Source organism: Kryptolebias marmoratus, linkage group LG15 (assembly GCF_001649575.2).
Source record: "Kryptolebias marmoratus isolate JLee-2015 linkage group LG15, ASM164957v2, whole genome shotgun sequence".
Classification (NCBI taxonomy): Eukaryota; Metazoa; Chordata; class Actinopteri; order Cyprinodontiformes; family Rivulidae; genus Kryptolebias; species Kryptolebias marmoratus.
In genome coordinates this window covers 18,814,992-18,836,658 of record NC_051444.1, presented here as the reverse complement: position 1 = coordinate 18,836,658, position 21,667 = coordinate 18,814,992, and the positions used below count along the sequence as shown (strand labels likewise).

Sequence of the window (21,667 nt, the reverse complement as noted above, 5' to 3'; positions counted from 1 at the left end):
GGGGGGGGTTGCCGATCCACCTCGAAGAGCCCCACTGCTCAGAAGCTTTCCGGAGGCGCTCTCTGACTGCGATGTGAATGCCTGAAGAACAAATGTACCTTGACAAGCTCATAATTGTGCATGAAGTCAAAGGATGTGCGTACACACACAAGCACACGTTTAAGCCCCTGAAAGAGCACACACCTCTTTTTATCTTTCCCCTTTCCTCCCTGTCTTTTTGCCTTTGTTCCTCTCTCTTTACATTGTCCCTCGTCATAATCTGCTCTGCTCACTTCAATCGAACCATAAATCCTTTTCACTTCTTAACAAAATCCATCGTGTGTCCCTCCGTCTGTCATGCTCCTCTTTTCACAATATCCATTTTCCTCTATCTTCTGGCCTTTCATCTCCATGCAGTCTCTACTGTTTTTCTTTTCTCTTTTTTTTTTCTCCTCTCACTCGGGTCCATGTGACCCTTCTGTCAAATTATTTTTCCCTTTTTTTTTCTCTTGTTTCTTTCTTCCTCCTCTGGTTGTTATCTTCTTACCTCTACTGCGCATCTCCCTCTGTCTCCCTGTAGACTGTCAGTTTGAAATTGGCGGCTGGGACGGGATTATTCGCTCCAGTCAGGTGGAAGAGGAAGAACGAGTGAAGCCTGGTGATGCTCTGGACTGTATCTGGACCATAAGGGCTCCTCCTAAGTCCAAGGTCAGTACGAAGAACTATATCGGTTGGACCCTAGTGGTGATGCCAGAGATTGCTTCTTTGCTGCTTTGAGCCATGCGTTCTTTTCCCTGAGTCAAGAAAGAAAGAGAAATAGATACCAGTGAGAGACCACGTTATTTTTCTGTTTGGATGAGTCATATTCAGTCTTATTTTATCATCTTCAGACATTATGCGCTCCCACTACTGACTGCGACTCCACCAAAAGTTGGAAATATACATTCTCTGACAAAAAAAAAGCGTTAAGCATCCAGACAAAGTGGTGGAAATGAACCTGTGTGACTTTCTTGCTATGGGTACAATATCTGATCAAATGGAGTTGGTGAAATGGGCCCACAGCTGGTTCTTTTGGGCCTGGATACGAGCCGTGACTCAGAGCTGACCAGTCGTACAGCCACTGTATTCTCTTCTTTGGCAAGTCGGCCCATAGCTGTTCTGACTGGCCCTCAAGGTCCAGCAGATTCACACGGGGTCAAAATGGATCCCCTATATGTTTGATTGGGGAAATATTGGAGGACCTTAACATGATGCAGATATTTCATAGACTTATGTGTCATCTGGGTCGATGGGTGTTGACTTAAAGGCTGTACCAGGGTGCTGTCAGAGAAGGGGTAAGACATGACATTACAGGATGCCACTGAAGTGGTGTTGTGCAATCAGGACCTCTCAGGTCACTATCAGAGGTGACCTGAAGTCAGACCATATGGCTCCCCGCAACATAATGCTGTGTCTCTCCTCAGCGTTGACACGATTGATCCTCTCCGTTCAGCACTGCCATAAGTGCTTGTGATTGTCATCTGGGGTAAAGCAGAACCAGGATTCGTTCCTGAACATTATGATGCCACTTATCATCAGTCCATAACCCCTGGTTAAAGCATCACTCCGAGCACAACCCTCTCTGCCCTGGTGTTAATAGCTGTCACATTAGATTGTGAACCCATAGTTTGGTTAATGCTAGTTGTTGAGGCATGATGCAGAATGATATGAGGTGTTGAGTCTAAAACCTGTGTCCAGATGTGCTGGGGTTCTGTAATGCTTGGCACACAATATAACAACAATCCTTCTTTAATGTGATCTGTTTTGGGTGAGCAAAACTCTAATGACATGCTCATTTGTTCCAACATCAGGTCACTGTAACATCTGTATACCCCACATGCTGGGCAGTTACACAAAATGCCCACCTGGCCTCATGCAAACCCATCTATCAAGCTCCAAGTGCTGGCAGTGTTGCCTAATGTATCTAAAAGGCATCATCTGTGTCAGGTGAGGTTCACCCACCGTTTTGATTGAATGTTGGACGCTCCAGCAACTGCCTGATAACTCGATCACTCTACTTGTGATGCCACCACTTACATGTATCCCTCTGGTGTCTGTTCGACACATGCCAGCTCCATGAAATGGAATCATTTACAAACCTATCACTGGTCTGAATGTGTACCAAGCTCAACCAAACTGGACTGTTCCCCCCGAGTGCTTGTTCTGTTTTGTTGTTGCTGTTTTTGTCAGTGAATGCATTTGGTTACAAGTAATGTTAATTTCAGTTATGCTATTTCAGGTGTAAAATGTTGCGCGTCCTTGTCGAAGCACTTATGTTCACATAGCAGAGAAAAGTATTTATTTTGGTCTTTAATGTTTTCCAATTATCTCTAAATGGCAAAACCCAGCATGAATTCTTGAGATGGACCACATGAAAGTAACAGAAAATCACATAATCTGAGATGACATAATTCAAAGTGAGTCTCAAAATAGATAAAAGAAGTCATGCAAATAAAGAAGATTCGAGATTAAATGATTTTGAATTCCACCATGAAGATTTGCCTTGTAAACAGAGTTAAAGCGGACGAGTGCTCTAAATATTGAGGAGAAGCTCAAAATGTCTAAATGGTTCCAAAGTCAACTATAAAGTCCTCTTGTGTATAATTCTGTTTAATGCAGCTGCCCTGACATTCTTCAGAGGCGCTCAGACACTAAACCTTAATGATTTTCTCCGTATTTACAGTATTTTTAGCGGTTCAGACTGAAACAGGAAATGTGACTCTAGTGTGCATTTCAGTTACGAGCTCTCCCATCTGATGATGAAACAATTTCATCATCTGCTTTTTTTTGCCAGGAAGATAACTCTCACATGTTTCAAAGCAAAATGTAAATAAGCCAACAGAAAAGGAGTGTGCATAACCATGCAAAAGCACACACACACACACACACTGTAAATTTACAGCAACCTACAGTAATTAACTATTAACAGGAGATATTTGAGACCATTTTCCTGTAAAATTACAGCACAGAGTAAATGAATGATACTGCTATAAATACTTGCAGTGAATAAATAACTGAACAAAGAGTTGTTGTAACCTTGTTTTATCTTATCCCCCCAACCCCAAAACCCTTGCATTTTGGGAGTTTAGAACTTGTTCCAGCGAGATCACAGATCTACGCCAAAAGCAGCTGTAGCGATTTTTAAATCAATAATAACCTAAGATGCATCCATCTGTCTTGTGGGAGGAGACCAGGAGAAAAACTCCAAACAAATCACAACACCACTGCCCTGCTTTAAACTGAAATAACAAAGAGTCAAATTTAGGCTTCAACAAAAAAAACTACAGAATTAAAGAGAGGACATGCTTAGAAATTTATGTTCATAACTTCATCTCAATATGTTATTTATCTTTTTATCTTAAAGACAACATAAAACTAGCTTGGTTGTCTCAACATGTAATTGGCAACACGAGAAAATCACATTAAAATGAAAAACAACAGGTAGTCTTCAGCTTCTGTATGAAACAAACTTTTGCAGATGAGATTAAAGTTCAGATTTGTCTTTAAATTGTAAAGCCCTACAGATTATGATGTTCTCCTAGTTTTGTTTTCTCCTAAGTGGTATTGCAGTTTACAGTATAACACTGTATCCCAATAATAGAGCGTAAAACTGTTTAAAATTACGCTGAATCTTTGGTGTTTTTAAGGTTCAGTTAGAGATCGTGAGCAAAAAAAGGCAGTGCATGGAAATTTTAGTTATAAAATATGGCCCTGGAGATTCGGAGGAGAGTTTTCTGGCCAAGAGTGACAGCCCACTGATGTCGTTGGATATTTATGAGGTGATATTAAAAATCTGATTGAAATTACAAACGTAGCAGGGCTGGCCTTGATTCACCGCTGCTCCGTTTCTCCCTTGTGGTGAAATGAGTCATCCAAACTCCTGCGCTGCTCGCTGGCCACAAAACAAACACAAATGAATGCACATCTCATAGTGTAAAACCACAGATTATGTAACTCGGTGCCACCCAGTGCAAGCGTTTGCTCAGGCAGATCCTAAAGTTATTTGTACGTATATAGCAATATTTTATGCATTTGTAAACGGCCTTTCACCCCGACAGACGTGTTTCGGGCCGTTGGACGCGATCGTTTCGAGGCAGCAGTGACGGTGATCTGAATTTAGCAGAGGCACTCAGTTTTCTTGCCAGATATTAGTTAGATGAAGCAGAAGGAGCAGAGCAGCACATTCAGCAGCAGAATAAGAGCAGCTGTGGGACTGCTGCCTGGAAACAGGTGTCTGAGTGCTAAATGTGACGACATTTCATCAGAGTTGTTGCTCTCCACGTCCAGAGTTTTCTCTCTCTGTCTCCCTCTCTGCTGATTGCATTCGTTCACACATTTTAAGGACATTTTGTAATCAGAAGCTGAGACGTTGCGCAGCTTCATCCATACATGGATCGGTGTGTGTCGGCTGCTTTAAACACGGTCGATGTTTATTACCATTCACTGTGCTTTTCGTCCTCGTTCAACATTTTCTGCTATGAAAAAAGGTGACGTTTGAACAAGTCGCAGACTCAAACCAACACGGGAATCCTAACAGACACATTTCTACAGCAAACACTGTTAGAAATGAAAAGAAATTTCAATTTCAGAATAGCATCCGAATGGAGGTAAGAAGTCAGCTGAAAAACACGTGATTTAGTTTACCCCAGACTGACTTGCACCTCCTTTGTGTCTGCAGATCTACCTGCGCTTCATAGACTACCAGATGGAGCACTCGAACGAATGCAAGAAGAACTTTGTGGCCGTGTACGACGGCAGCAGCGCCATCGAGAACCTCAAGGCCAAGTTCTGCAGCACGGTGGCCAACGACTTGATGCTGGATAATGGCGTGGGAGTTGTGCGGATGTGGGCCGATGAGAAAAGCAGACTCAGTCGCTTCCGTATGCTCTTCACCTCCTATATTGACCGTAAGTGACAATCCTTTTGAGAAGAATTACATTTTTTTTTAAATGATTTTTTGTTTTGTTTTCTTTGTTGAGTGTTTTCATCCCATCCTGCTGCAGGTTTAACACTACACTGGCTGCTGGTGCACAGTTACTGAATAAATTCATCAGCTGGTTATCTGTTATCACACTTAGTCACAAAAGAACAAATAATATTTCTGACTTAATACTTAGAGATGGTCTTGAGCTGGCTGATGAAACTCGTCACTTCAGTTTCCCTGGCCTTTTGTGTAACTTTCTACGAGGCAGGCCTTGTCGTCCGCCCTCACACAGAGACAAACACAGAAACGGCTAATGTGTTCGGTCCTGCTTCCTGTTTGCGTCAGCAGCCACCAGCAGACACCATTTCAGCGATGAAAGCTAATTACCCTGTGCCGTGTTCAGAGCACAGATATGAGAAAACCAATTATTTACTCCGGCATTTTTTAAATAACCGAGAGCACCAAATACTATCTTGATATATGCATCACAATGCCGTGCTTATTATAAGTCATTTAGAAAAGGGAAAAAAAAGGGAAATCATTCTTTTTATTTTGGTGAAAAGAAAAGCTCAGTAGGGTTAATAGAAATTATACATGAAGCTTCATCTCTTTTAAAAGACGAAAATGCTTCAAGCAAATGCTCTCAAAGGTGGCACATAAAGTAGCAGAAATTGCTATGCAGGAAGGCACTTCTCTGTTAACACTCTGTAATATTTCCATTAAATGGCTGAATACACTGAGATATTAATTGCTACATTCTCCTGCACACATCCCAAACCCTGGGTGAATGCTAATGTTATTTTCATCAGTAAACCCCGAACCATTGCACTGAGAACTTAATGGCTTTTAAATTTAGCACGCATATTTATTTTTATTATTATTGTGAGAGACTTTCAGACCATTTGGATCCTCATTAATTCAGATCACATCGTTAATCTCTGACAAGTCTGAAGGCTCGTGAATAAGTCCCAAACTTTTTTTGGTTTGTCAGCGACGGGATCAAAGTTTGCCTGCAGGTCAGAGGGAACCATTAATCTTTGTCGCTTGACGTGTTTTTTCTTTTCACACTTCATCATTTTTAACGTGCTCCTATAGAGATGGAGCCAGACTTATTAACACTTTCTCAAAAATACATCCACCCACACGGAAACACGGTTCAGATGCTGGGTTGTTTTCTTGTTTGTTTAGGAGAAGGAGTTTCAAAGTACCGACGCCACCTTTTTAGAAACCGTACAGATCGATAGTCAGACGCTATTGCTTTGAAAGTGATCAACGTTTGAGGAGAACGACCCCGTCTGCTGGCTCACTGAGACGCACGACGGGAGGGGACACTCCTCAGCCACATGCGCATGTACATGTCACTTTGTCAAAGTCGTTTAACCCAGAGGCAGAGCAAGCGAGCGGAGAGAGAAGGGGGGGCGGCGCGGGTCTCAGAGCGCTCATCATAGCGGACCTCAGAGCAGGGGTGAAGCTAGTGGAGCAAACCACAGTCTGTTTTCAGCTGCAACTCAGAAAACCTGTGTTCAGCTGCTGCAGTCGTGTTTCAGAGGAGCTGCAGTTTGGATTATTGAACCAAATGAGACAGATGTTTGAATGTTGCGTTCTTCATATTTGTATCCGTCCGCCTAACCTTTCTGATCTTCCACATTAGGATTTCATCACTGTTAAATCATAGGTGTCATTCTTTTTGTTCCTGTTTTTGCCTTGAATCTGTCTAACAGCACTTTGGACTGACAGCGTTACAAACATTTCACCGTATCATCTGTTTGTCCATCACAGAGGAAGAATCACATATGGCTCCACGTGACATTTCTTCCTTATTTGTGTCTTTTTCACGAGGGGGAGGAAAGGGAGTCCTTATTTGACCAGGACAAATGTTGTCATGCATGCAAATCAGAATGCCCTTTAAAACAAAATGAGATTTTATTCTTTTCATGGGATTTGATTACTTGACTTGATCAAATTAAAAAAAATAATAATAATATAAAAGAAAGTGGTTTCAGTAAATTAGCAGAAAATTTTAAAAAGTCAAACAGGAAAGTCTAAGAACCTCTTAAGATTTTTCTGCTTCTATATAAATATAAAACAAGCACCCCAAAAAATCCCATTTTGGCAGAAGGTGCAATAAACTTGAGAAGGAAGCTTTAATTAGGCAAATTAGAAAAAAAAACTTTTGGTCATTTGTTCATCGGGTAAAAGGAAAAGGCTTATAAACCTCTTTATTAGCAGCCTGATCGCAGAATGTTGGCAAAGATAATCGTTTTTATTAGAAAAATCACTTACAGTATGAGAGCCTTGGAAAAAGAATGATGATCCCCCTGAAACTCAAAGCAAACAATAAAGATCAATATTGTTGATGTTTAAGAATGACCAAGTCAGCATCCTGACCTTTATCTAATGGAAATCCTGTTGGAGAACCTGAAGTAATGTGATGAAACCCACCAATATCCCAGATTAAAGGGTGATTTGTACAGAACAAACTATACTTCTTCTAAACTTATGCTTTAGTTATAGTTGCAGCTAATTTGTGCTTATAGGCAGGTACTTTTAAATAAAAAAAAATATTAGAAGTTAAATGATTGTGCCTGCAAAATGTACAGTTCTTCAGGCTTTTTGCTCTAAAAAAAACCAAAACACATATTTAACGTGAGCTGTTTTATGCCACTGCTTTTCAATCAGTTTCCACTTCACCGTCTCCTGTCTGTGCTTCTGGCTGACCAAGCTGTCCGAACCAGCGCTCGGGCCTTGTCATCCTTCATCAGCCTTGCAGCTCTTCCTCCTGAGCCGAGCAGCCGGCATCGATTGTCAGTCACCTCTGTCTCTGCCGTCGCAGGACTCACACACTAACAGTGACTTTAATGAGGTCCCTCTCCCAGCGCCGGCCTGACCAGCAGCACCTCATGATGTGCTCGAGCCATTTCTACCACCTCTGCTTTTCTTTTCATCTTTTCCACAGTCCTTCCCCTCAGATTGGTTCTGAGTTTCACCTGCCACCCCCCACCCCCCATCTTGGACTGCCTTGACATGGTGGCTGCAGTTCATTGAAGCTGCCCGCTCCTCCTCTCATCACCCCCTGACGTTGTGTCTGTGGAAAATGATTATGCACTATGGCTTCACATGTACCGTCTCCATCAGACCCCCCTGGCTTTTCTAGAAATACTATAACATTTTATTTTTCATTACAGTCCTCTGGAGATTTCTACCGCCTAAGTATTGTTTTGTTAGCGTTGTTATTGTTTGATCACCAAAATATCTTCTGGTCTTTGTCATCTTTTATTCAGCGTTGTTGTTTTTCTAAATTCCATTATCTCTGTGTATTGTCTCCTCCCTGCAGCTCCCTGTACAGCCAGTACATTTTTCTGCCACAGCAACATGTGTATTAACAACACGCTGGTGTGCAACGGGATTCAGAACTGCGTCTATCCATGGGATGAAAACCACTGCAAAGGTGACCATTTCCACTCTGAGGTCGTTAATTGGCATGTTTTCGTAACTGTCTTTTTTTGTTTATCATTATGCCTGACTTTGTTTTTTATCCCCTTCCCTCTCCTCGTCCTTCAGAGAAGCGCTCTAAGGGCCTTTTCCATCAGATCACTAAGACCCACGGGACGGTTATCGGTGTGTCATCGGGCATAGTTCTCGTTCTCCTCATCATCTCTATTCTCGTCCAGATGAAGCAGCCAAGAAAAAAGGTAACTTTTTGTGTTTGACGTTCAGATGAAGAGAAGTCATTCAGGAGGCAGACACTACCACCATATTACAGACCAGATGAGAGCAAGTGTTGTTCTGTAAACGGGGAGGATAAAAAGTCAGTTCTTGCGTAAACTAAAATACCAATGTGGTTTCAAGGTCGTTGTTGGTTTTGTTTTGTTTTTTTCTTGTTACTTCAAATTTAATCACTTGTGTTTGCTTTAATGAGAATTTCTTCGTGACTATGTGGAGGTTGTTGTGAAATCTGACTTCTAACAGAAAGTGTGCAGACTGGTGACTCTTGATGTCTGTTATTGTGTTCAGGTTTATTGAGTGTGTTGATTATTCATGCCTATGTGTTATGTTGGTAACAAGCTGTTTTGAGTGCTCGTTTAAAAAAATAGTCTTTTATTTGCAAATACCAGATTTTCACTTTGAGTGTTTAACCTCCTATTTAATCGCTTTTACAACTTTTTAAAATAATGATATACAATAAAACTTGAGAGGCATCTGTTAAAAGTTACAGAAGAATAAGCCTTTGATTTATTGGTTTGATTAACAGTCTAATCAAATCTTTGCTAGATTTTGCTGCACCGGTGAAAAAGGGTGTTCTTTAGGGCCTTCAGTGCAGCGCTTTTATTTTGGAAGTCCTAAAAGGGTTTCTTGCCTTGGTGTGTATTTTTGACCTTCTATTAACTAAATTGCACTTGTTCTGAATGCATCTTCTTTTTAAGGTTGTGGCTCGGAGGCCTGGCGTTTTCAACAAAGCTGGATTCCAGGAGGTCTTTGACCCACCCCACTACGAGCTCTTCTCCCTCCGTGACAAGGAGATGTCTTCAGACATAGCTGACCTCTCCGAGGAGCTGGACAGCTTCCATAAGATGCGGCGCTCCTCCACCATGTCCCGCTGTGTCCACGAGCACCACTGCGGCTCGCAGGGCTCTGTGGCCACCGGCGGCGGTGGCAGTGTGAAGCACAGCCGAACCACCCTGAGCTCCATGGAGCTGTCCTACCACAACGACTTCTCCAAGCCCCCGCCCATGAAGACTTTCAACTCATCTTCCACCTACAAGAAGAGCTGCTACGGCTACAAGCAGCACTCACAGACTCACGACTGCGACCAGCAGGTCATCGAGGACCGTGTCACTGAGGAGATTCCGTGTGAGATTTACGGGAGAGGTGCAACGGGACTGGGAGGTGGAGCCATAGGTGGTGGGGCCATGGGCGGAGGGGGCGCATCGGGGATTACCGGAGGAGGGATCGGAGGAGCCGTGGGGATTACAGGAGGAGTGGCCATGGGTGGTGGAATGAGTGGTGGAATGGGCATAGCAGGAGGCGTTAGCATGGCAGGGCCTAGTGGCATCGCCGGAGGTATTGGCAGTGGAATGGCAGGAGCCTGTGGGACCCTCAGTATCCGTGGCAACAGCGCTCGCAACAGTACCACCATAGTTGACCCCCAACAGCGCTCCATATCCATGGACTTCTAGATGGAGAAAGGGGAGAGAGACAGGGGAAAGAAATGCAAGCAGACCTTGCATTTCACTTCTCGAAACAAAGAACAGTCCTAAACTGATCGCCCCTGCTTCCTTTCATAGTCTTCAAGTAATATTTAGTTTGTTTGTTTTTTTTAACACTCAAAGACCTCCCTTGTCGGGAGGCAGAGGCTTTGGACAAATGGGAGAAATAAACTGAGGAAACTACTGATTATTCTCTTTGTGAAAGTGACATTTAAAGTGGAGACAATGTGTCTCTCCTCTGGTCCTACGCTCTCCTAATGTCTCCTTCCATCAGAGAGAACCAGGACATGTTCTCGCATGTCGACCCAAACACGGTTACCTAAACAACTCAGAAGAAAGTGAAACAGACTGAGTTTTTACATTTATTTACCTGCCATGCACAAATATATGATCTATAGTGCATCTTCTAATAATTTATTTGAGTCTATTTTTTATTTTTTTTCGTCAGTGTACTGTACTATTACAACCAGTATCTATCCAGCCTCATGATGATGCTTGGCTTCTAACTCTTTGATTTTAAATAGTTGCTCAGATGTTTTATGAAGGTAGCTTATCGGTGACATGTTGTGTTGAGGATGATGAGGAAGTTACACTCGTCGAAAATGATAAATAAAATACAAGATAATGACAATGTTATATTATTATTATTACCCTGTAGTTTTCATGGTTACCTCACGAACAACAGGAGATATGCTTCACTCTCTCCTCAGGATGAGCACAGGAAGAGACTCTTATTTTAGAAAAAAAAATAAAATACAGGGGGGAAAAAAATCTATTTCTGCTGTGAGTTTTGTGGCGTGTGGAGACTGAGGTCGTCAGTGATCACGTATGGAACATAAAGTGTTTTGCTTTTGAAACCTGAACTGAATTGAGATAGCAATCATCCCAACCTCGCCCTGCACAGGAGGAAAAAAAAAGCCTTTTAATTTGATTATTTCCCCTTGACCTGAGTGTGTAATACAAGCACAACCTGTTCCCCCGAGTGACACATGTAGCCTGTATTAGACTCATTTATGATTTTAACCACTGGTTGTATAATTTCATTCTGTTGAATTAAACAAGAGCTTACTCACATCTTTGAGTTTTGTTTTGTGTTTTTTTTTTTTTTCATTCGCCGTAAATAAGAAACACAAACATAATGCGACCAACACACTGGAGATGTCTGGTCAAGGTAAGACTCGAACCGTGACATGCAGAGCAGCCTACGCAGAGCGCCTCTCCTTGCCGTGGTGGGTATTAACATGCGAAGGTGCTTCGGGGATCATTTATTCACTGAGTTGTGTGACGCTGCTTGAATGCACAGGATTCAAGGCTGACAAATTTCCAGTTCCACTTATGAACAAAATAAATTAAGATGGCTTAGATTATCCTGCCTGTCGCACATTTGAATGAACCCTTGCAGCATTTTCTCCCTTCCATGCCTCCCCCCTCCACACACACACACACACACACACACACACACACACACCCTTCCCTTGCTGTCACTATACATTTGTCGCGACTGAAGCTCGGGGCATCTTTTTGAAAACATGTGACCTTCAAATGTGGTCTTGTGCATTTTGACTTGGGTGATGCGCTCCTCTGAGTATCAGAGGTCTCTGTGTTGAATTAACATTTCATAACAATCTTTCTGGTTTGAGCATAAGTATTAGCTACTAGTGCATTATTTAGAAAACAGGAGAATCAGTGAGAGCTTTACCAAGTATTCACGCACGTTTTGTTCTGTAGTTTTCCACTGGACCAGCTGCGCCATTGTTGGTTTGTCCCGTTTTGCACCTTCATCTGGGATTTCCATCATTTGTTGCATGTTTTCAGTAGATTTAAACATTATTTTGGTGCTTTTATTTCTCTTACAACAGGCGGAATCATATAGTCTTTGCGGTAAGACGACAGTGCCACCAGCAGGCAGGCTGATGCTCGTTTCATAAGAGCTTACATGAGCTTAAAAACAGTCTGGTGGTCACGACGTACAGCTCTGAAGCTGAATTTGAAGGACTGAAATAATGAATAACATCTGCACTCTATATAGCTTCACACGACTAATTGTTGAAGAGATCAGGAAAACTGCTTCGTCTTATGGCTAAAGATGGATGGGAGGTTGGAGGGCTGATGGTTTCATATTTCTTCACAGATTGATGAGCAGCAACAATCTTTGCTTTCTTTCCTTCTTGGCGTCGTGTTCAAACTCCTGAATTCTCCGCAGCAGCAAACTTTGCTGCCTTTACAGAGGTGTTCCCTTTCTGATGATTAGTTAATCTTTGCATTTGATTAGCTGAAAATAACCCATGGATCACCATGGAAGCAGCACTTTTTCCACACACTATTCCTCTAATTTTGACTTATTTATTGATACATAATGCCACAGTGTACTCTGTCAAGTTCTGTTGATTGTTTGAGGTTTTATTTGCCTCGGGTTAAGACTTGGAAAGAAAGAAATTGATTATTTCATTGTGTTCTGATATTTAAAAACATTACAGATGAAAAACAGTGTGCTATATATAACTGTATAAAGCGCTGAAGAGGCATTAATACAATTTGGTGTTAAAGTTTGTCATTTATAATTAAAATCCAAATCTTTTCTTGATATTTTTGAAAGCCCTGTTCTCATTCTGAAGTGAAAGAGAAACCATCTTGATGCCATAAAACTGAAATAAAACTGATTGACATCATAATTGCTTTTGGTCTAATTCTTATCTTCAAGGAACGTGGAAATGATCCTTAACTACAGCTGAACGGTTCAATTTACTCAGCATAAGCTGAGTTCTAAATGGAGACTTCAAAAAAAAAAAGCAGCCAGACCAGACGGAGTCGCTGGAAGGAGCAAAGGTACTCACAATCATCTTCAGCAACTCACCACTGCAGTCTGTCCTCCTCACCTGCCTGAAATCAGCCACAATCATCTCAGTGCCGAAGAAACGCACAGTGAACGGCCTCATCGACTATCGCTCGCTCGCTCTCGCCTCATCATCACCGAGTGTTTGGAGAGTCTCATTCCCTCCCATATCAAGTCTGCGGCGCGACCTGTACAGATCTGGACCGACATCAGACGATGCACAGGTCTCCACACAGCTTACACAACTGCATCAGAAGATCACCTGTTTGTGGATTACAGCTCAGCTTTTTATACAGTTATTCCACAACTGTGCAGACAGAAATGCAAACTAGGCAGGTGTGCGTGGATAAGAATGACTTTCACAAGCATGGACCTCAGAGGTCAGGCGTTCCTCACTCTCCATCCTTCTTCGCTGATGACTCCACAGACACCATGGTCAGATCTGCTGATGACACCACCCTCATCCTTAGTTGAAACAGAGGGAAACATTCAGAAACTCACACTGTGCACTCTGTCCCCCGGCATAAACGAGGAGGAAGCGGTAGAGAACATCAAGTTCCTTCTGGTGTCCACGTCTCACCTCACCTTTCAATAACAGAAAGCCTCCTGACTTATTGTACAATATAGTTGACCTGCTGCACAAAAGAGACCAAAAAATACCTCTTAAAATGTCCCCACTCACCCTGGACACGTCCTTTATTCTCTCCACTTTTCCTTTCCACAATGCTGCTCCAACTGTTTCTTATTCATACTACTTTCACAGCTTTCTGCCTGTCTCCACTTGTTTATTTATTTATTTATTTTGGAATTCAAATGATCTTAATCTTTACTAAACATGGTTCAGTTTCTTAGCCTAAACATTTTATGTCTACTGTGTTTCATTATGAGTAAAGCAGGGGTCTTACTTTTAATAATAAAGAAAAAGGTGAATCGTCGTGGCAAAAAAAAAAGCATCTAAATGCCAGAAAACACAAAATGTCGTCGTGTCAGTGTCTGCCTTCTGCACACCGTGAAGATGTTTCAGTGGGAAATAAAAAATATAAAATAAAATAAAAACAAACTGAGGCTGGTCGGTTCATTCCGCACATCGGCCGCTAGGGGGCAGCAGCGTCCCGGAAGCTTCCCGGAAGCCGAAACCCGATCCGAAACGAACGTCTTCCACCGGCTCTTCTCTCTCCTTTGTCCCGTCCTCCTCCGCTCCGCGTCGAAGAAACATCCGCAGCCGCATCGCCATGGCCAGCGTAGCCGACACAAGACTGTACGACATCCTCGGGGTGTCTCCGTCCGCGACCGAAAGCGAACTGAAGAAGGTAACCACACGAGGACGGACCGGGGCGTCCGTGAGAAGTTTGAAAACGCGAAGAGAAGAAAACGTCCACAACCAGGAAATGCGTTGCTAAGCTCGCTCAGCTAATGCTAGCATCGAAGCAGGCTAGCTCGTTAGCCGGTTAAATGGCCTGGTTATTCGTGTAACGAGGCGGCTGTGGCTTCCTAACCACAGCGGTTGTTGTTAACACCAGGTTAGCAGTCTCTGGGAAGCTTTAACTCGCCGTGGGACTTTGTGGTTGTCAAGCAAAACCTGGATATTTATGACCCAAACACTGGCGCAGATCTAAAGCGTTGACCTCGCGTTAGCTTTAGCTCCCGTGTCTGTGTCGAGTTTTGATTTGTGCCCGAAGGGTTTGTGTCATCCGTCGTTTCCCTTAAAACAGAACCTGGATAAACACTCAGCTGACTGACACGCGGTTTGAAGCTTGTGATTCGTAAATAAATTAAAGGGAAAATAAAATACTCGAGCTCCACTCGAGTTTGTCGGACCGCAACGCTAGTGGTGGCCAAAGAGAGGCGGCAGCTTAAATTAGGGCTGATCAGCGTATCAGTTATGTATCAAACACTGAGTCCTCCTTTTATTCCGTATTAATTGTACATTTTACAACATTTAATTCAGTCTCAGTCGGCTACTTGTCCGTGTCCATGCTTGATTACGTTTCCAAGCTAGTTAGCCTGGTTATGACGAAGGCTCCGTTTCCGGTGTCTTTAATAATCACTCAGCTCTTACTTTATCATCAGATTATTCATTTTCTTATTAAATATAGTGTCCAAAACGGGTTTTCCTTTATATAGTTAGCGTTGTTTTAAGTGTTAGCAAGCGACGCTACATAGCCTTGTTAGCCCAAATGTTAGCACTCAGATTGTCAGACATTTTGAGCTGTTCGTTTCTGACTAAAACAGCTGGTTTTCGTGGAAAAACCTCAGAACCGATAAAAATAAATTAAAACAAACTAAGAGACTCCCCGGCCTGTGCCTGGGGGAGAAATGGCCGGAGTTGTTTAGTGAAGCTTCAGGCCGGCACAGGTCGTGTTTCCCCGGCGTCCACACGGAGCTCTGCCACATGTGGTAAACAGCAGCTTCCTGTACCTGAGGGACTGGGAGGACCGGCTTGTGTCAAACAGGAAATAAAACCTTTTTTGTTGTTGTTGTTGTTGCTGCTCCTCCTCTAGGCCTACCGTAAGTTGGCGAAAGAATATCACCCTGACAAGAACCCCAATGCTGGAGACAAGGTAAGAGCTTTATGATGATCTCCTGATTTCATGTCAAGCTGGAGGTGATGGTTGTTTTATTGGTTTAAATGCTGTTATCTCTCCATCATTTTCTTGCTGGGGTAACTATTGGAAAGAGCGTGCACTACAGTACAATGAAATTGACTCATTTTGCTGGTCTTGGAAGGACCCTCCAATCCATTTCTGCAAAAATGATAACCACATCAATCCAAGATGAGATAAAACATGTTTGCGACAAGTTCTGAAATTATAGCAGATCGTTAGTGACAGCAGAGGTTACAACACCCTCTGGCAACTCCTATATCCTCCTGAGTAGTTTGAATGTGTCCTCTGTGGAGGACATTTGTAAACCTGAATATCTCCCATCCACTGCATGCTGCTGAGTTAACGTCTTTTGCCATCTACAGAGGACATTTAGGGCTTTTTAATGATACTAAATTTAAAGGGGTGAGATTAATGACCTTACAGAGATTGGGGAATTTAAATTAAAAAAAATGTGATTGGACAATTTTTATTTATTTTTTCTTTCAATCAGGAGGATTTAACAAGATCTTAGCTTAAAGCATTTTAAGCTGTCTCAGCTCATTTACTGTATGAGGATCTTATTGGTCCAAAAGTCTCATTATGAAAATCCTTAGAAAGATGACATTACTGAGACAGTTTGCCTATTCAGGCTCCTGGTAATTCATTGATTATTTCTCCCAAAACAAAAAACATTTCCATAATTGACGAGGATCTCAACAATATGCATATGACGGAGACATTGGGCTCACCTTGGTTTCGAGTTGTCCTGGAAGTGACAGCGTTACATTTTTGTGGAGCAGTTTTAACATAGCTTTTACTGAGCTGAACACACAGAGAAACATGTACACGTCTTTTGCTTTTACTTTGGGTAGTATCCAAATGTCTGCAGGTGATGTTGGGTGACAACTGCTGCTTTACTTTTTGCAAAGTAACCACAGTTGACAACGTAATTATACGCTAACAAAACCAAAGATGTGATCCCTCTGAGAAGAGGGGACAGAATAACCATTAGTCTGATGGATCTAACAGCACGTTTTGTACATGATCTAAAGCCAAAAATAAAAGTCTGGCCATAATAGCCACAAACTAAAGTAAAAAGGTGAAAACTGTTTGTCAGACTTTTTTCTCACATCTGTCATTAAAAAAACTAAAGTATTTTTCCTTGTACAGATAATACTGTTGAAATGCAGTGTCGTCTGAATCTGTTATTATACTCTTTTGTAAAGGTCAAACAACACTAAACTTTAGAAAACAGAGCAGCAAGTGGCTGATATACAAAACAGATTTTAACTCTTTTTGGTCTATATGTTTGTTTGTTTTTTAACAAAATATAACAACAATTGCTCAATTTAAATGTATAATAGCAACCCTTAGAAGAAATTGGACACTTAAAGAATACAGAACATCATTAGAGCTTAAAAAATAAATTGTGGGCAGCTGCTGCGTCTTCCTGTTCCTATTTGGTAATTAAGTTTGCACGGGCATTTCCTGTTTTTTTTTTAATCTGCCAATTCTACATTTCTGCTCAGTGTTGTATGAATGCAGCTTTTGATTTGAAAATCTTTAGTAACAATAACGCCTTTATTTGTCTAAATGTGAAAAGTGGGCTCCATGTTGCTTTTATACAGAGCAAATCAACATCTAGCCTCTCCAAAAGTAGATTTCTAGGTTTCATTTTAAGCCTCTTGGGTTTTGTTTGGCTTCATTACAAATACCTAACGTTAAGTCTTTCACTCTGAAGATGTAATATTCAAGCAGGAGGAAGGGTTTTTGTCACGGTGTGTTCACTGTCTGGAGAAGTAATCAGATTTTTGAGCGCCTTATCTCTTGGTCAGCTGCCAAAGTGCTAAAACAGAAAATTAACCAACCTGAAAGTGAGGCGAATGTGTAGTTTTCTTTTTTCAGTGATGATGTCAACAATGAACCTGTGTCATAGCTTTCTAAATCTAGTTTTCTCGTTGATTCCTAAACTTTGTATGGGGGGTTAAATGTTACGGTGTGGGAGAACTTCGGCACGTGAAAAAGTGACTTTATTTGTCCTTAAAGTTTTCTATCTGTCAGCCCACCGTGGACCAGTCGTGTATTTGTGTTCTCGTTGATTTTCCTTAACAGAGAAGTGATGTTTTTATTTACTTTTTCCCTCTTAAAAAATATATAGTTCAAAGAAATCAGCTTTGCCTACGAGGTGCTTACAAACCCTGAAAAGAAGGAGCTATATGACCGCTGCGGAGAACAAGGCTTGCGGGAAGGAGGCGGGGGTGGTCCTGGGATGGAAGACATCTTCTCCCACATCTTTGGCGGCGGACTCTTTGGCTTCATGGGAGGACAAGGAAGCCGCTCAAGGAACGGAGGGCGAAGGAGAGGCGAGGACATGGTCCATCCACTCAAGTAGGTTAAACGTCTTTAACAGTCCCGCTATTGTTGACATCATCTTATCATCAGCTTCTAAATGTTTCTGTTTCCACAGAGTGTCACTCGAGGATCTGTACAACGGGAAAACTACTAAACTACAACTTAGCAAGAATGTACTGTGTAGTGCTTGTAATGGGTAAGTTGTTACTGTAGTTTCTCTGTCTGTCGGATTGCTCTTTGGATTATTCTTGAACAAAACCTTCACTTCTCCGTGTGTATGAATGCAGACAGGGAGGCAAGACGGGTGCAGTCCAGAAATGTACAACATGTAGGGGGCGAGGCATGCGCATCATGATCAGACAGCTGGCCCCGGGGATGGTCCAACAGATGCAGTCCGTGTGTACCGACTGCAATGGAGAAGGTAAAAACCGCTGGTTTTTTAGGTTTATATGCAAATTAAAGAAGTACCTAAACCAAAATGAATGTTTGTGTTGTGTGTTTATCCTGCATCAGGCGAGGTGATCAGTGAGAAAGATCGCTGTAAAAAATGCGAAGGCAAGAAAGTGGTGAAGGAGGTAAAGATTCTGGAGGTGCACGTGGACAAAGGCATGAAGCACAGCCAGAAAATCACCTTCGGAGGAGAGGCTGACCAGGCACCAGGCGTTGAGCCCGGGGATATAGTTCTCGTCCTGCAGGAGAAGGAGCACGAGGTACATGGAGGAGTCTCCCAGCTGACACCTTGTGTGGTGGAAAAAGATTTTAGTTTACTTGTTGCTGCTGCTGTATTATGTTGCATGGATGTTGTACCATAAAGAAAAGATGATGTTCGGCTTATTGACCTAATTTACAGTGCATTAAAAACAGTTCACAACCCCAACATGAACATCAGACAAATCAGATACTAAAACTAAATGCTGTTCAGTCCTATGAAAGGAGATTTATTGATCAGTCCTGCTGTTCTTCCATCGACTTTCAGACATTCAGGCGTGATGGCAACGATCTCTACATGAACCATAAGATCGGCCTTGTGGAGGCTCTGTGTGGCTTCCAGTTCATGCTGAAACACTTAGATGGACGACAGATTGTTGTGAAGTATCCTGCTGGAAAAGTCATTGAACCAGGTTAATAACCTTTTCTTTACATCATTCTTTATTCCTGATATGGTCTTGATCTGTTTTACCTGATTTTTTTTGACCCAATCCACGTTTTTTTTTTCTTCCTCAGGTTCGGTCAGGGTGGTGCGAGGTGAGGGCATGCCACAGTACAGAAACCCTTTTGAGAAGGGAGACCTGTTCATCAAGTTTGATGTCCAGTTTCCTGACAACAACTGGATCAGCCCTGAAAAGCTTGTGGTACGACAAGTCACTCCTTTATTAACGAGTTTTTTTCCCTTAGATCTAGAAAAGAATAACAAAACTGTTCATTAGGGGTTAAACACTGAACATTAGCTGTAAGTCCTGTTGCGTTCCTGATGCTTAAAATGTGCCGTGTAGGAGCTGGAGGACATGCTTCCCTCAAGGTCGGAGCCACCGATCATCAGCGGCGACACGGAGGAGGTCGACCTGCAAGACTACGACGCCAGCCAGGGCTCGTCGTCAGGAGGCCGCCGCGAGGCGTACAACGACAGCTCAGACGACGAAAGCGGCCACCATGGGCCGGGCGTGCAGTGTGCCCATCAGTAATCTCCTTTTGTTTCACCAACACACACAAACACACACATGAGCCCAGTCTACCTGTTTATAACATGTATAAGCTGCAGAGTAAATAAGGCTACAACAAGCCACAAACACACAGATTGACTCGTGCACCTAAAATTGCGACTTGATATTTTTCAATTTGAGCACAGAAATCGTTGTTTCTGTCTGGAGCTGCCCAGATCAGACACCTGGATCAGAGTTAGACACTTCAGACTTCAGGTAGACAAAGTATTTAAGCTGTATCAACCAGTCGACGCCGCAGCCACCCTTTCTTTCCCGTCACCTGATCTGAATCCAGTCTTCTCATCTAATGAGAGCTTCAGAACAGGAAGGTAAACACTTTGTGATCGCTGAGTGTGTGAACTGCATTTTGTTTTTGTTTTTCATAGTATTTACATTAATTTAAAACTAACCAATGTGCATACAAAGAAAGCAGCTGAGCAATGTGACATAGTTTCTTTGTATTATTCATCCACTCAGCACCATTTGTAGGATTTGTTTCTGTTTCTTTTTTTTACTCTTTTTGTTTTTCTTTATAGGATTTTACATCTTTCTTTCTTTTACATTTTAATTCAAGAAGAAGTTTGGTTGTGTATATTATTAAAGCGGCTGGTGAGCTTCATCAGTCACTATACTCTGAGCTGCGATTTTTAAAAGAAGAAGAAACAAACTTCAGCGAAAATAAAACGAGCAAAAAAACCACCTATAGTCTGCGTCTGTGCTGAGACCATGTGCATGTAAAAAGCTTTGGTTCTTGCACTTCCTGATAATAAAGTGAAGCAACACTCTTAAGAAATGTCTAAGATTATTGTTGAATAAATTGTTGAAATATTATGTTTGTCTCTGGTGCTTTTGTTTTGTTTTTATTTATTTATTGACGAAAAGAAGCAAAGTGTTTGCAGCTTGTGAAAGTCAAAGATCATTTTAAAAATGTTACCTCCTGGAAATCATCCAAACAACACAATCAGATGTTATGTTTAAAGAACAGTGCAGTCATTTAACGACCCCAAAGTCTCATTTATTTGTGACAATTCATTGTTTGAATGTTATTGTGCAGCGTGTGCATCTGATGCATAATGAATCACTGCATTGAGCTGTGATTATCACAATTAAAAAGTTTGTAACAAAACTGATTTTTGCCCTGGCATGAATCTATCAGACAGCTTTATATTTATTTATTTTTTGTCATTTTATGAACGGGTGAATCTGAAAGAGTAAAGGTGAAGTCATGCTATTAATCTAATTATCAAGTGCTATAAAAGGGCTGCTCAACAGAAGACTGGGGCTCAGGTTTCATCATGAACATCAAATCTGAGCGATCTTTCTCTGTCGAGTGAAAACATTTTCACAAGATTTGCAATTTTAAATGCAAAGGAAGAAAAACTTAATATAGTAGTAAAAAACATCAAGATAAGTTATGTCAGCTGTGCATCACATATGGGTCACAGAGAAGCACGAACATTTCTTCAGGGACTAAAAAAACCAATCAGCCTTCATAGATACGCCACCTTTTCCTTTTACCCACTATACCCACTAGATGGCGCCAAATCTTTTTTCCCTCAATGTACACTGAGGAAACTGAAGCTTGAGAAAAGAAACTTCAAAAATGAGGTTTGGGAAAAGCCCTAATCAGCGCGTAAAGTGCGAGGAACCAAGGCGCGTCCCAGCTGTCTGTCTGCGCAGCCTTTCAGGAAACCTTTCATCAGAGGGTTAAACTCCGACCTGTCACCAAATCGTGACAGGAGGAAATAGCTGCTGAATATCAATTAAATCGCACTAAAAACATCATTTCTTTCCATCCGCGGCAAGGAGAAAGAAAAACAAAGAAAAACACAACATCTCGAATATCGGACGCACGTGAGATCAGTGGTTTTTCTCCACCCAGCAGCGCTGAAACGCTGTCCGTTTAGATGTGGATGAAGTTGTAGCAGATGAGGCTGGAGCGCCCTGTGTTCAGTTTTGAGCCGTCACCAAATCTCCTAGATTTGTTGTTGAAGTCATGGCAACATGAATGACGTCATTGGCACGTGCAAGACACGTGCAGGTGCTGA

The 21,667-nt window shown here is 42.0% G+C and overlaps 2 protein-coding genes across 2 annotated transcripts in view; both read left to right on the top strand.

Moving 5' to 3' along the window:
- LOC108241614 (neuropilin and tolloid-like protein 2) overlaps nucleotides 1-11,237 on the top strand; it is a 20,134-nt gene extending 8,897 nt beyond the window's left edge. Inside the window, exons 6-10 of the mRNA XM_017425902.3 lie at nucleotides 560-687; nucleotides 4,697-4,925; nucleotides 8,277-8,390; nucleotides 8,504-8,634; nucleotides 9,367-11,237. Of these exons, the coding sequence (XP_017281391.1) occupies nucleotides 560-687; nucleotides 4,697-4,925; nucleotides 8,277-8,390; nucleotides 8,504-8,634; nucleotides 9,367-10,119 (1,355 nt within the window). The 3' untranslated portion in view covers nucleotides 10,120-11,237. The remainder of the gene's footprint in view (nucleotides 1-559; nucleotides 688-4,696; nucleotides 4,926-8,276; nucleotides 8,391-8,503; nucleotides 8,635-9,366) is intronic.
- A 2,898-nt stretch (nucleotides 11,238-14,135) lies between these two features.
- Nucleotides 14,136-20,450, top strand: dnaja2a (DnaJ heat shock protein family (Hsp40) member A2a). Its single transcript, XM_017425903.3, has 9 exons — nucleotides 14,136-14,292; nucleotides 15,484-15,543; nucleotides 17,726-17,955; nucleotides 18,035-18,115; nucleotides 18,207-18,340; nucleotides 18,433-18,629; nucleotides 18,896-19,040; nucleotides 19,144-19,271; nucleotides 19,413-20,450. Exons 1-9 carry the CDS (start codon nucleotides 14,215-14,217, stop codon nucleotides 19,599-19,601), a joined length of 1,242 nt encoding a protein of 413 aa, XP_017281392.1. The 5' UTR covers nucleotides 14,136-14,214; the 3' UTR covers nucleotides 19,602-20,450.
- The last annotated feature ends 1,217 nt before the right edge of the window (nucleotides 20,451-21,667 follow it).